The sequence below is a fragment of the Oryctolagus cuniculus genome, chromosome 1 (assembly GCF_051225735.1).
Source record: "Oryctolagus cuniculus isolate XC-2025 breed Fujian yellow rabbit chromosome 1, ASM5122573v1, whole genome shotgun sequence".
Lineage (NCBI taxonomy): Eukaryota > Metazoa > Chordata > Mammalia > Lagomorpha > Leporidae > Oryctolagus > Oryctolagus cuniculus.
The window spans coordinates 76845126-76860910 of NC_142867.1; the positions used below are offsets into that span (position 1 = coordinate 76845126).

Here is a 15785-nt window from a genome sequence, read left to right on the forward strand (position 1 = left end):
TTTCTTTCTGTCTCTGTCTCCCTTTCAAAGAGAATGGAAATAAAAATAAATTTAAAAAGAATAAATATTAGTTTATCTTCAAGCATTTTGACTGGTTTTTTAAAAATAAAAGTTCTATTCTTAGTAATATAGCCTTGGCTGCTCACTTAGGGGAACTGATGCCTAGAATGTTGGTAAAGACAGGAAAAATATTAGCCAAACAGAAGTTCATTAGCTTTGTTAGAAAATTTAGAATTTAGGATTCCTAGTATAAAAAATTTAACTAAAATAAAAATCAATACAATTTAAATCATATGATAATTTATTTGACTAAAGAGTTTTATAAAATACTTTATGAAAATTATACATACATAGGAAGTACAGTATAATTGAACAATTTACAGTCTAATTAAAACTTTGTTGCAAAGCACATCTATGGCTATTATTATGCTGCTTGCATACAGTAAAATGATAGGAAAAATAATCATATTCTCAAGGGTTTGTTTGTTTACAATCTCTCACAAAATACAGGCTTGAGGCCTGTGTTGGGTTACAAATAAGCTAAAACAAGCCAAGAACCAAATTCTGCTTATGGCCAGTTGGTGGCACCAAAGTACATTTGAAACTTCTTTTGTTTCAACTTGGGGGGGGGAAAGAAAAGTAGTTTTTCAATGCAGAAATACACCCCGTAAATTCAGTCTCATTGTCCAAACATGGAACTCTACATTTTATTAGAGATTACAGATTAAGTCATTTTCTTATGGTACGAATCTGTCTCATCACTGATGATTCTTCCCCCCTCTCCAGAAGTACCTTTCTGTTACTTTTCTACAACCTACATATTTACAAGTCCCACAAGGATTAGCAATAATCAAGTGGCAGGTCTTTTTTACTGTAGCACAAGACTGTGGTGTGAAACCCACGGTGATAAACTAAAACATTTTTCTAGTTAAAAACATTCCAAATGTAGTATTTTAGGAGCAGCTTTTTCTTCGAAGCAATAAACCATTTTCTTTGACTTGTTCAAATGTCTTCTTTGAATGTTGGAATAACAGGTAAGTCACAATTTTGTCATAATTTAAATCCCTTGGGTCTTGTAATCAAAGACACACATGCGCATTGACTTTAACATGCTGTGTAGTATTGTTAGTGGCAGCGAAGATTTTTGTCCATGTGGTCAGATTTTCAAGATGAGATTCTCCTGTTCAGTAGTTTTCAGAGGAGGATCCACTGGACGCTGGGCTCATTTGGAAATCTTGGCAATCAAAAGCATTCTGAGAGGCAGTGTTGCTTCAATCCAAGTGTTGGGGCAATTTACCATCTTTTCCCAGAGAGCAACTTCCTCTGATGTAGAGTCCATCCAATCTACTTCAGTCCCATAGCTTTTACCTGAAAAAAGGAATTTGCACTTAGAAAGGGAACGGCTTCGATGGGGAGGGAATATAATTTCCTAATTATAATAACCAATGGAAGGCAGCTAGGAAGAGTCTGAACATCACTGATAGGGCGAGCCTGGTACTTAAATCAGGAAGAACTGTTTATTCATCTGTGGCTTTATCATGGACATCGTTCCGATAATTCCCAGAACAATGGTTTCTTTCCACATCATTGTAAAAGCTGTATGCCATTTAGGGCTATGCGATAGTTGGGAGGCTTCTGCATTGGATTGGAGGCAGCATTAGATGATTTCTAAGGGAGTATGGGTGCACCGCGCTGATCTGAAGCCAGGAGCCAGGTGCCTCTCCTGGTCTCCCATGTGGGTGCAGGGCCCAAGGACCTGGGCCATCCTCTACTGCACTCCTGGGCCGCAGCAGAGAGCTGGACTGGAAGAGGAGCAACAGGGACAGAATCTGGTACCCCGACTGGGACTAGAACCCCGGGGTGCCAGCACCGCAGGTGGAAGACTAGCCTATTGAGCTGCGGCGCCAGCCAGGCTCAGTTTCAAATATAAACCCTGTTTTTTAGTGATTCTGTTACTTAATTTCTTAGAGTATCAGTTTCTTTGAGGACAACGTTAGCAACTCCTTAAGAGTTTTGAGCATTACATGAAATAATGCAAATAAGGCAATTACTACAATGACTAGTGCTGTACAAATGCTGGCTACTATTATTCAAGGCACACATTTTACCTTGAAGGAATATAGATGTTTGAGTTGGGGGGAGTAGTGATGAAGGCTTTTTTTTTTTCTAATTATTTATCTATTTAAAAGGCAGAGTTAGAGAGGGAGAGACAGACAGACAGACACACAGAGAGAAAGAGATCTTCTATCCACTGGTTCATTCCCCACGTGGCCACAACAGCTGGAGCTGGGCCAGTCCAAAGCCAGGAGCCAGGAGCTTCTTCCAGGTCTCCCATGTGGGTGAAGGAGTCCAAGTACTTTAAACATCTTCTGCTGCTTTCCCAGGCACAGTGGCAGGGAGCTGGATTGGAAGTGAAACAGCCGGGACTTGAACCAGTGCCCTTATGCAGTGCTGGCACTGAAGGCAGTGATTTTACCTGCTACACCACAGTGTTAGCCCCAAAGGCTTTTCTTTTTGTGCTGACCATTCACAATAACTGAAGCTCTATATGGACAGATAGTGCACCCTACTAATCCTCATGCCTAGATCCCTGGGCATATAGCCTGACTTTCTTTCCTTCTTTCCTTCTTTCCTTCTTTCCTTCTTTCCTTCTTTCCTTCTTTCCTTCTTTCCTTCTTTCCTTCTTTCCTTCTTTCCTTCTTTCCTTCCTTCCTTCCTTCCTTCCTTCCTTCCTTCCTTCCTTCCTTCCTTCCTTTTTTTTTGACAGGCAGAGTGGATTGAGAGAGAGAGACAGAGAGAAAAGTCTTCCTTTTTTTGCCATTGGTTCACCCTCCAATGGCTGTCACGGCTGGCGCACCACAGCTGGCGCGCTGCGGCCGGCGCACCGTGCTGATCCGAAGGCAGGAGCCAGGTGTTTCTCCTGGTCTCCCATGGGGTGCAGGGCCCAAGCACTTGGGCCATCCTCCACTGCCTTCCCGGGCCACAGCAGAGAGCTGGCCTGGAAGAGGGGCAACTGGGAAAGAATCCGGCACCCCGACCGGGACTAGAACCCGGTGTGCCGGCGCCGCTAGGTGGAGGATTAGCCTATTGAGCCACGGCGCCGGCCATCATTTCATTACACTTAACAGAAGTAGAGTATCTATTTTCATTAGCAAGAAGCAAAGCAACAAACAAACCAGTCTTTAGAAGAATTTGGCTCATGGAGGATTCAAAGCCCAACAAATGTTACCTGTTCCAAAGCCAATCCGAAGACCTCCCAGAAACTGGTTGGTTAATTTATAATGGTCCCAGACAGTGAGCTCTACACAGGCTTCCGTCAGATCTTCAGGTCTGAACCCATCATACACCATGGTGTGGTTGAAAATAGGGTTGGTGGTTTTTCCTACAGCTCTTGTTTTCTGGCGACTTTTCCTGCTTGTATCTGGAAGGATGGTACTATAAACAGAGGCATTATTGTGAACGTATTATAGTAAGAGAGTGAACATTTATGCTTTCAATATACTTCAGCACAGCTACTACATATTAGCAGTGGAGGGGAAAAGTGCGGGAAGTTGGAGATGGTGGTGGTGGTGGTGTGGAGTGGGGGGTGTGGGTGGGGGAAGCACATCCTGCTAGAAGGACTTCGGACATAGAGTCAGCCAGATTAGTTCGAATCCTGACTCTGCCATGCACTGGCTGGACATTCTCAGGAAAGTTACTTAACCTCTCAGATACCTGTTTTCTCATCTATAAAATGGGAATGGTGATGCTTGATGTCATAAGGTTGATTTATAATGAAATACAAAACGCTAGTTCAGTATCTACATTTAGTAAGTTCTTAATATGATAGCAATTGTTTGAGGACTTCTTTAGCATTTAGCATTTAGAAGCATAGTCTATTCCTGAGTACTTAAGGTATTACCTAAGGAATTAGAGCAATACATATTTTAAAACAGGAAAGGAATCCCTCCAATTAGCTAGATTTGACTTTAAGAATAAATCACACATTTTTCACAATCATGTATGTTTCATTTATTTTATATATATAATATATAGCTATCTATAATTTATATAACATATAAATTATATATATTTATATATTTATATTATATATTTTTATTATATATAATATATATAATTTATATAATAAAAAATCTTCCATCTACTGGTTGATTCCCTAAATGGCCACAATGGCCAGGACTAGGCCAGGTCAAAGCCAGGAGCCAGGAGCCTCATCCAGGTCTCCCACATGTGTGTAGGGCCCCAAGCACCTGGACCATCCTCCATTTTCTTCCTAGGTAATTGGTAGGGAATTGGATTGGAAGTGTAGCAGCCAGGACTCAAACTAGCACCCATATGGGATGCCAGCCCTGCAGATTACAGTATAACCTACTGCACCACAGTGTCAGCCCCCACTTATGATAATTATTGAATAAACTTTAACCTATCACATCTCTTGTCAAGCCAAGGTCTGAGAGTCATCTTGGAATAAGAGACCAATTTGAACTTAAAAATATTACCAGTTGACATCTATGAAGAGTATGTATAGGAAAAATCATAAATGATGTCATATATACTTAAATATAGGTCACATATTTTTAAAAAGCTACAACAGTCTTCTGGTAGAACCTATTTAGTTAAAATTAGCCATAGAGACCATAACTATCTTAAGCTCTTATAAGCTAACTCTTAGTAAGCGTTTGTTTAGCAAGTCATTTTTTAAATATCTGCAGTGTGAGACGAAGGACCTCTAAAAGTGGGCCACAAAATAAGTGAGATAAAGGAGAGAAGGAATTTATCTGTGTTCTACAAAGGAGCCTACCATTAGAAATTAGACAAATTCTTTTTTTAAAAAAGAATTACTTAAATTTTTTAAAATTTATACTTGAAAAGCAGAAAGAGAGTAAGATCCCATGTGCTGGTTCACTTCAGGCTGAAGCCAGGGACCTCAGTCTAGGTCTCCCATATGGGTGGTAAGGACCTAAGTACTTGAGCCATCACCTGCTGCCTCCCAATACGTGCACTAGCAGGAATCTACAATCAGAAACAGAGCCAGGATTTAAATCCAAATACTCTGTCATGGGATGTGGGTGTTCCAAGTGGTGTCTTTTTTTTTTTTTTTTTTTTTTTTTTTTGACAGGCAGAGTGGACAGTGAGAGAGAGAGACAGAGAGAAAGGTCTTCCTTTTTGCCGTTGGTTCACCCCCCAATGGCTGCCGCATCATGCTGATCCGAAGCCAGGAGTCAGGTGCTTCTCCTGGTCTTCCATGCGGGTGCAGGGCCCAAGCACTTGGGCCATCCTCCACTGCACTCCCTGGCCACAGCAGAGAGCTGGCCTGGAAGAGGGGCAACCTGGACAGAATCCAGCGCCCCGACCGGGACTAGAACCCGGTGTGCCGGCGCCGCAAAGTGGAGGATTAGCCTAGTGAGCCAAGTGTTGTCTTAACTGATGCACCAAATGCCTGCCCTCAATAAACTCTTTCATACTCATTATTTCCCTCAGTAACAGACATAGCTCCTAGAAGACATTATTTGAGTGTGAGGTCTCTAGTTTGATTTGTATATATGACCTCTTAGCTTTATGATTTTAAGAATAAATGAAACCTTGTGAGTTCATCTATAGACTCTTGTGATTCATGTCTCCATTGTTTCGAGTAAATTCATTTAAGCTATGACTGATGGGTTTCAGCATCAGAGAGAGAGCTGAAACCAACCAACAAAGTCCAGGCTATAGCAGCACTGAAAAAAGCAGTCATCAATGCTGTTACCATTTAACAAAAGAATTCAGATGGTTTCCCCTTAGCAGTGGTAGATCAAGGCATTCCTTCACCCAGATGTGTACTTCTCCAGTTGTAGGAAGCTTTTTACCTGTAATAAGAGAAAAATTTTACTGCTCTTCTTTTTTGGAAATACTGTATCCAAAGGAGTTAGCCCAAAAATGGTCTGGCACAGGGGTACTGGCTAGTGTTTGGTGGTATAATTCTATAAATTCTTAACTATGTCTTTCCTGGTTTGACTGAATTGAGCTTGAGTAGCTCTATAAAAACAACACATATTATACATCCAAGTACAGAGTATTACATTCTTTTGGGGGTTTGCTTGGTTCAACATGAACAGATGTCAGGCATGTGAATCATCCATTTACAGTAGTATTCAAAACATCTCAATGAAATGCATATGTCTTTCAAACACGAATAGCAATATAAAGTGGTGCTGGTAGAAGGCATTTTAAACATAATTTTAGTATAAAGTAAACTAAAGGGGATGGAGTCTCTGAGCGGGGAATGAATTAGGCAGATGTACCCTAGCAGGCCAGACCTTCGAGATGAGCCCCTGGAAAATCCAGATGCTGAATGGTTTACTGATGGCAGCAGCTACCTGAAGGAAGGAGTTAGAAAGGCAGACGATAGAAGCCCAAGCACTAACACACAACACTTTAGCCCAAAAGACAGAGCTTATTGCATTGACTAGGGCTTTACAACTGGGAAAAGGCCAGTGAGTTTATATATATATATATATGCAGATAGATAGATAGATAGATAGATAGATAGATTCCAGATATGCTTGCCTTGTGTTGCATGCACACGCAGCAATCTGGAAAGAGAGGGGCTTAGTGACTGCAAAGAGTTACCCTGTTAAATAGGAAAAGAGATACTGGCTTTACTTCAGGCAGTACTGGAGCCTTTAGAAGTGGCCGTCATCCGCTGCAAGGGATATCAGAAGGGAGATAATTATATTAACAAGGGAAATGCATTAGCAGTTAGAGCAGCTACACAGGAAAGTTTGGAAATGGCCCTCATACGTCAATCTGTGGAAGTATCTAAGGAATCTCACTATACGGAGCCTGAAAATTAATGGGCTCAACAGCGAGGCTATACTAAAAAGCAAATGGGTAGTGGATGCTAAATCACAGAATTAGGCTACCAATGGCCACTTAATGGAAAATTACACAGTTCTACCCACTTGGGAAGAGATGCCTTAGCACAACTGGTCTCCCGAGCTTTTGGAGGAAAGGGACCAAATATGGTCATAAAGGAAATGACTCGCTCTTGGCCTCTATGTTTACAGAATAACCCTCACCACGTAAGGTCACCTCCCCTGTTGACTCCTGTGCAAAGGAGGGGAACATAAATAGCTGAAGATTGGCAGGTTGATTTTACCAATATGCTCCCTACAAGTAATTATAGGTACCTTCTAGTCTTTATTGACACTTTTACAGGATGGATAGAAGCCTTTTCGACCCAAACGGAGAAAGCACACGAGGTGCTTAAAGCCTTGTTGAAAGACATCGTGCCACACTTTGGACTCCCACGGTCACTCCAGAGTGACAATGGACCTTCATTTATATCTAAAATAACCCAGTAGAACCCAGCAGCTCCTGAGAAAAATGATGACCATGCAGGAGACACTGAGAATGCTGGTGACTGAAAGAGCTCTGGCTCATGAAGTGAACTCATTACATGAAATAGGCAGAGACTTCCAGACCCTGGATAGGCAGGGTCTGCGCCCCTAATCAGCAGGAAGTAGCTACAGAAGATGGAGACTTGACGCCCATCAACATCCCCTTAAGATTAAGGTCTGGAGTCTCTGAGGGGGGAATGAAGTAGACAGACATACAGGTTAAAATTGATCAGATTTGTGAACTGGAAGACCACGCCCCTGTGTGACCTCATGCTCCTACCTGATGCCTTTGCCAGGCCCCTGTGTGGCCTCATTCCCCTACCTGGCCACACCTGGGTACCCACCAGCCAATCAGGTTAATTAACCACTCCCCTTTGGAGTGGGTTAAAAGCCTAGGGCACAGTGTGCCCAGGCCTGCTCCTCTTCCCTGGCCTCTTGCCAGGACAGGGCTTGCTGTAGCCCTGAGCCTCCAGGGCGCATGGCCTTCGGGCCATGTGCTCTAGGCTTCCTGGCCTAGATGCTCATCCACATGGCTGGTTCCTGGTGCTTGGTATGAACCCCTATTCACCTCTCTCCCCTAAATAAAGCTCTCACTCTCTTATGCACCTTTCTTACTAAATAAAAGCTTAAAACGTACCAAGCTGCCTCGTTTACCTGTGCCAGTATTTAGAATTCTTCTCTAAATACTAGGCAAGAACCCTCTCGGGCTTATTAATATCGGGGATTTGGTAATAAGCCTGTGGTGAAATCGCAAGGCACCCCAAATTCCGGTAGCACATGTGGCACCCGGGTAGCATTTTTAGGGAACTTTAAGGGGCCACAATTTAGTGTAAATTTTAGGGGGTCTTGTCCGATTTCACCCTCTTCTTATTTAAAGTGGCTACACATTTTGTAGGAATATTGAATATACATACCTAATAGTTAATACTGTGGACAGGGAACTACTAAGAAACTGGCTTAGTCTGAAGTGGTTCTCTTGGTTGGGTGTATATGGACAAAGGAATGTCACCCAGATTTTTCTGGTTGGGTTAGCCCAATCAGTCAACCAAATGATATTTAATTAGCATATATTATATACTCATTCTGTGCTAGAAATTCATTTGATACCAAAGGAATGCAAGAAATAATCTATGCCCTTTTGGGAAATATTTATAGTTAAAATCATAAATATTTGTAGTTAAAACCATAAAAATGTAAAATTGAGTGAAATGTCAAGTATTACTGCAGTATTCTGGAAGATGATATAATCAGTGAAGGTTAATAAAATCAGGAAAGTTTCATGGAGGAGATGAATTCATCTAAAACTTGCATAGGTTGAGGGGAAAAGAAAGCCATTCTAGGGTAGAAACACCACATGAGCAGAAACTCAGACAAGGTGGAACCCATCACAACATGGGCTCCCAACCCCACCACCATCTTAACACCAAAAGATAGTGGGGAAAATGGGAACTGGAGTTGGCAGAACGGCTGTATGTTGGCCATAAATGATAGGATACAAATTATTTGCAAAGTAGTCTGCCTTTTAGGAAGACCTAGCAGTCAAAAGATGGCAGCAATTTGGTATCAAGATATGCTTTGCTTGTCCTCTGATTTTTTTTAAAAATTAAATTAGAATGCCTATCTCTAGTTCAGTCACCGCCCTTATCATGTATCATTTCTTCCATCTCACCTAGTTTCACTGCCTATTTACTAAAACTATTTGAGTTGGCAACTCTGATTTCAGCCATAATGTTCATACAGATCTTTAGGAGAATAATCTGGGGAACTTGCTTGAGAAACGGGGGTGAGAGGTGACGGGCATTAATTCTCTGATTCCTTAACTGGGCTGAAGAAGGTCTGATGCCAAGGATGCACTTAGTAATCTTAACAAAAAGTGCTATCTCCAGATGAGACACTGAGAGAAGATCAGTGAGCTCTAACTTCTTAGGGACTATTAATATGCTCAAATTGTGATTATAAGGAAGGCTATTTACACTGTGCAGATCCAGAATTTGTGGAGAATGAGGTGAAAATGAAACCAGGCTTATAAACAAGAGAGGGGGAGAGGAGGGAGGGAGGGAGAGAGAGAGAGAGAGAAAGAAACTTCTCTTATAGAATGGTGGTTACCAGGAACTGGGGGAAGGAAAAGGAAGAGTTGTTGTTTAATGAGTAGAGAGTTTCAGATTTTCAAGATTAAAAACTTGTAGGGATCCATTTCACAACAATGTGAAAATACTTAACACTACTACACTTATTAAGGTACTTAAAAAATTTATGTATTTTTTACCAAAGTAAAAAAATGAATTTTCTAGTTTACAACTATGAATAGATTTGTTGGGTCTACACAATTACCAACTTAAGTTTGTTTAGGACTTCACCTCTGAAAATATTATAGAACCCAAAATAAATCCTTGGAGAGAAGAGGGGTAAGGAAAGGCATGGGTCTGGATGGAGAATCATTACATACCGGGGATTGGCTCAGGAACATACTGGAGGGCTAGCTTCATCTCACCTCTGTTTTCTGTTTCAAGGGCAATGGGTGCAGTCTGAAAAATGAAAGGATGTCATCAGGAGTGAGACACACTTGTTTTCCTGCTTGGTGTTCTGTTAAGGATCACATCTGTCCCTTTTTTGAGACTACGTCATTCATGAGTGCCCGGATTAAAATCTCCCTCTGATCAGGTTTAGACAGTTTTTTTATATCCAGAAAAGCTATGCTGTATGCCTTGGAAAACCTTGCAAAATATCCAGAAATCATTCAAGGTCTTTAGTATCAAAGATGGTGGAGAAATCAGAATTGCTTTCTTAGATTGAAAGAAGTATTCTGGGATGCTTTAATTTTTATGTCTGTTACTCATCCTAACCGGCACATTAAACAATTTATTTTTATTCTCTATCTTTGAAAGAGTATGGGAAATAATGTGGGAAGAGAAGCAAAAAAGAAAAAGTCAAAGCTTACATTTTCAAAGCTGCCATTAACCTGATTATTTTAGAGCAAATTCATACAACTCTGTAAGAGTAACAATGACTGCTCACAATTTTAAAATGTATATCTGTTATGTTCACTTATAAAAGAGATGATTTTATTTTCATATTCTAGTTCTTTAGAGCCTTATTTCCTTTTTAAATATTCATTTATTTGACTGGCAAAGTGACAGAGAGAGAAGGACCAAAAGATCTTTCATCCACTGGTTCACTTCCTAAATGCCTACCACAGCTGGGGCTGGGCCAGGCCAAAGTTAGAAGCCAGGAACCCCAAATGGGTCTCTCATCATCTGCTGCCGCCCAGGCACATTAGCAGGAAGCTGGATTAGAAGCTCTGAGTAGCCAGAACTTCAACCAGACACTTCACAAGGAACGTGGGAGTCCCAGCTGGTGGCTTAACCTACTGTACCACAGTACTCATCCTCCTAGAGTCTTATTTCTTAAACATGGGCACACACCAGAAATACACTGGGAGCCAGTTAAAAAACAAGGTGCTTTGGACATCTTCGGAGGAATTCAAATCCAGTAGGTTTTAGACAGGGTTAGAAACCACTGTTTTGAGTTATCTTGATGCAACACTTGAGGATTAATTCTCTAGTAGAACTGTTTAATTGTGTGGATATTAAATAACGGTTTGTATTGTTTGTATTTAGCACTTCCAGCTATGATGGACTAGCTTGAGCCACATTAATCCTCACACTGAAAACAACAACAAAACAAATTGAAACAAACTCAGCTGGAAGGTGCTAAAATTTATAAAGACAATTATAAAAGTTTATAAAAATTACAAAGATTCAAGTGAACAAGATCTTAGAGCCTGATATTCCTCTGTGCTTTTTATTTTGAGGCAGTAGCTGCTTTTTAAATAGGGACAAACTGACAGCATAAAAAGCCTGGCAGAATGATAGTGGTAAGCTAAGCAGGGCTTTTAGCAATCTCATGAGGCTGGGAGGCAAAAATTAGTCCATGGCCAGCCAAAGAGCAATAACACTGGAAAAATACCCTAGGCCTGTGACTCTCAAGATACAGTCCCCAGGAGCCAGTGCCATGGCACAGAGGATTGAGCTACCGCCTACAGCACTGATACCCTATATGAGCGCTGGTTTGAGTCCCAGCTGCTCCACTTCTGATCCACCTCCTTGCTAATGTACCTTGGAAAGCAATGGAAGATGGCACAAGTACTTGGGTTGAGGCCACCCACATGGGAGATCCAGACAGAGTTCCAGGCTCCTGGCTTCAGTCTGGCCCAGCCTGGATCACTGTAGCCATTTGGGGAGTGAATCAGTAGATGGAAGATCTGTGTGGTATATGTGTGTGTCTTCCTTTCTCTATCACTGCCTTTTGAATAAAATAAATAAATCTTTAAAAAATACATATGGTTCCCAGGCCAGGAGCCCTGAGGATCTGTTAAAAAGGCATATTCTTGGGCTCACATCTTAATAAATCAGAAAATTTGGGAATAGGGGGTCCAGAATCTGTGTTTTAACAAGACCTTCAGCTGAATCAGATGCATGCTGAAACCCTGAGAATTCATTCCATAGGCTTTTACTTGGAATCCCTGAAAGGCTACAACCCAGAAATATAGGCAAACAAAAACTAGACTAACTAGATGAAAATGAAATTTGAGCTTTAAGTCAATCAATTCCCAGGCTAGATTTAGATAGTTTATCTCCATCAAAAGCAAAAGTCCTGCCGGCGCCGCAGCTCACTAGGCTAATCCTCCACCTTGCGGCGCCGGCACACCGGGTTCTAGTCCCGGTCGGGGCGTCGGATTCTGTCCTGGTTGCCCCTCTTCCAGGCCAGCTCTCTGCTGTGGCCAGGGAGTGCAGTGGAGGATGGCCCAGGTGCTTGGGCCCTGCACCCCATGGGAGACCAGGAAAAGCACCTGGCTCCTGGCTCCTGCCATCGGATCAGCGTGGTGTGCCGGCCGCAGCGCGCTGGCCGCAGCGGCCATTGGAGGGTGAACCAACGGCAAAGGAAGACCTTTCTCTCTGTCTCTCTCTCTCTCACTGTCCACTCTGCCTGTCAAAAAATAAATAAATAAATAAAAATAAAAATAAAAAAAAATTAAAAAAAAAAGCAAAAGTCCTCTCAAGTAGTCACCAGAATTTTTTCATATGCAATACTCCACATGTGCTAAAAAATAAGCATTTCATTACAAAGACCAAGTAATCAAACTAAGATTAAAAAAAAAATAGACAAGCTCCTAAATGTTTAACATATTTGAATTTTCAGTATATATTTTAAGTAGCTTTGGTTACTATATTTATAATGTTAAAATACAAAATTTTAGGAGAAAAATAGAATCAAAACAAATGATAATCCTATTCTGAAAAATGTCTTACATTGTAGATGGGTTTAAGCTATATGGTGGGGGTAGGCATTTGGTCTAGAAGTTAAGCTGTTGGTCGGGAGCCCTTTTCCTGTGCTGGAGTGCCTGGGCGCAAGTCCTGGCTCCAGCTCCCAAATTCTAGCCTTTCTGCTAAATGCATCAGATGATGGCTCAAGTAGTTGGGTCCCTGACACCCACATAGAGACCTAGCCTGAGTTCCTAGCTCCATGTTTTGGCTCAATCTAGTCTTAACCATTACAGGCATTTGGGGAGTGATCCAGCAGATGGGAGATGCCTCTCTCCCTCTTTTCCCACCCTTCCCTCTGAAAAATAAACCAACCAAAACTATATATGGTCTTAACAGTAATACATTAGATAAAACATGATAGGTTAGAAAAATGCAGCAAAAGAAGTACCTTGGAGTATATGGAAAAAAAGAATATACAATACAGGAAAGAGCATAAGAGACTTAAAGAGACAGAGTGAAAAGATTTAACATATGTGTCATTAGAATTTCCAGAAGAATAGGAGAACAACAGTGGGCAAAACAGTATTTCAAAAAATAACTTCTAAGAATTTTCCAGAAGCTGATGAGCTGATGAAAGAATTTTTCAGAGTTGATGGCCAAAGAGCATAAATACAAAGAAAACTACATCTAGGCTCATTACAGTAAAACTGTCTCAAATTATTACAAAGAAAAATATCCTAAAATCTTAGAATTAGATATAATTTTCAAAGGAACAAAACTAAGAGTAATAGCTGATTTTGCAACATAAAAGTGAGGTCAAGATACAATGGAATGATGCCTTCTAAGTGTTAAGAGAAATAATTACCAAGCTAGCAATGAGGCAAAAATAATCTTCAAAGATTAAGGTGAAAAAGATGTTATAATGCAGAGAAAAGCTGAAAGGAACAATTGTCAGTAGATAAGCACTACAAGTGGAAGGGATGTCTTGGAGTAGAAAAAATAACTTCACATGAAAACACAAGAAGTAATAGAAAGGTAAGTTTTTGGTGAATTTAATGAATAATTTTATAAAATAATAATAAATGTCTAAAAATATTTAAAATATATGGATAGTTAAAACACGATCAGCAATAATGCAAAATACCAAGAGCACTGGTAAATGGAGTTAAAACATTCTTGGTTCCTTTCATTGTCCTGGAAGTGGCAAAAGTTCTTATTTATGTTAGACACTTTTATTTCCAGGATTAGAATTATAATCTCCCTAGTAACCAAGAAGGAAGAGGGAAAATAAACCATTGCTTACATAATAATATTGTGAAAAATGGAATGATATAATTGACTAATTTCAAATAAAATAATTATGGAAATGAGAAAACTAAGGCAAATTTTAAGATATTAGACTTGGACCCAAATACAAATATCATCTAAATGTCCATCAACAGAAGACAGGATAAAGAAATTATGGGATATGTACTCTATAGAATACTACACAGCCGTAAAAAAAATGAAATCCAGTCATTTGCAAAAAAATGGAGGAATCCGGAAAACATCTTGCTGAGTGAAATAAGCCAGTCCCAAAGGGACAAATATCATATGTTCTCCCTGATCTGTAACAACTAACTGAGCACCTAAAAGGAAATCTGTAGAAGTGAAACTGACACTACAAGAAGCAATGACTTGATCAGCCCTTGTCCTGACTGTGGAAGAACAGCCTATTATTTTATTCTTTTTAGTATTTTATTTTTCTACTTAATACCATTGGTTAAACTCTTTACTCACTACAGAATTATTCTTAGGTATTTAAATCCAATTGAAAATTGATCCCTGTTAAAAGTAAGAGTGGGAAAAAGAGAGAATGGAAATGTATAGTTCAGCACATGCTCCCTTGGACTTATGTTTAAGGGTAAAGCTAAACACTTGCCATGGGAATCCAAATCCCATTAAGTTGGCAGGTACTAATGTCATCTTCCTTGTTAAAGTGATCAGTTCAAGTTCATAACTGATCATAAAGATAGGATTAAGTGTCAAAGGGATCACATAAATAAGATCAGTGTCTGCTAATAATAATTGATAGAATTAAAAAGGAGAGAACATGGGAAGCAGGATACACAGCAGACTCATAGAATGACAAATGCCCTAAACAGGACTCTGGCCTCAGAATCAGCCCTTAAGGCATTGGGATCTGGCTAAAAAGCCCATGAGAGTATTTCAGGCATGGAAAGCCAAGACACTGTGGCAAAAAATGACCTAAATGAAAGATTTCTGTGAGTGAGATCTTGGTGGAAAGAACGGCCATTAAAGAAGGAGGTACCTTTCTCTGAAGGGAGCAGAGAACTTCCACTTTGTTATGGCCTTGTCTAAATGATGTCAGAGTTTATGGACTCAAGAGGCTTCCATAGCCTGGGCAGCTCATGACAAGAGCCTTGGGTGATTACTGACGCCATAAACAAGAGTGTCAATTGTTAAATCAACAACAGGAGTCACTGTGCACTTTCTCCCCATGTAGGACCTCTGTCCTTATTGTGTTGAACTATGAGAATTAATGCTAAAACTAGTTTTCAAACAGTATTTTATACTTGTGTGTCTGTGTGGGTGCAACTGTTGAAATCTTTACTTAGTATAGAGTTGATCTTCTGTATATAAAGATAATTAAAAATGAATCTTAATGAAGTATGGGATGGTAGATGGAGTAGGAGATGGAATGGTTTACAGGTGGGAAGGTGTTTATGAGAAGAACCACTATAATCCAAAAGTTGTACTGTCAAAATTTATATTTATTAAATAAAAGTTTTCTATAAAATATGTCAATTAACTACATTAAGTGAAAATGGGTTAAATGATTATTTAATAATAGTTAACAAATACTCTCAGACTGGAGAAAAATAAAAACTACTGCTTATAAGAAATATATCCTAACCACCAGAATTTAGGAGGGCTGAAAATGAAAGGATAGAAACAAGCTTCTAACCAGAAGGAAGTAGAAAGGGCTATACTAATAGGATGAATATTCAAAAACCTCATGGAAAATGTAGTATTATGAAAATTTATGTATGAATTTCAAATTCTGTGCCAAAATAAAAGATCTTTTTCAATTCCATTTCCATGAATTTTTTGAAGTGTATCAGACAAAGTAGATTTTAAG

At 40.0% G+C, this 15785-nt stretch overlaps 1 protein-coding gene across 22 annotated transcripts in view; it reads right to left on the reverse strand.

Annotated features, from left to right (window-relative positions):
* Positions 1-283: 283 nt before the first annotated feature.
* The window catches only part of SYTL2 (synaptotagmin like 2), a 127003-nt gene continuing 111501 nt past the window's right edge, over positions 284-15785 (reverse strand). For all 22 annotated transcript variants that reach the window (XM_089332272.1, XM_051821084.3, XM_070076382.2 and 19 more), the window contains 4 exons: positions 9826-9904; positions 5747-5846; positions 3230-3435; positions 284-1368 (listed from right to left, as the gene is read on the reverse strand). In XM_089332272.1, the coding sequence (XP_089188398.1) occupies positions 1223-1368; positions 3230-3435; positions 5747-5846; positions 9826-9904 (531 nt within the window). In that variant the 3' untranslated portion in view covers positions 284-1222. The remainder of the gene's footprint in view (positions 1369-3229; positions 3436-5746; positions 5847-9825; positions 9905-15785) is intronic.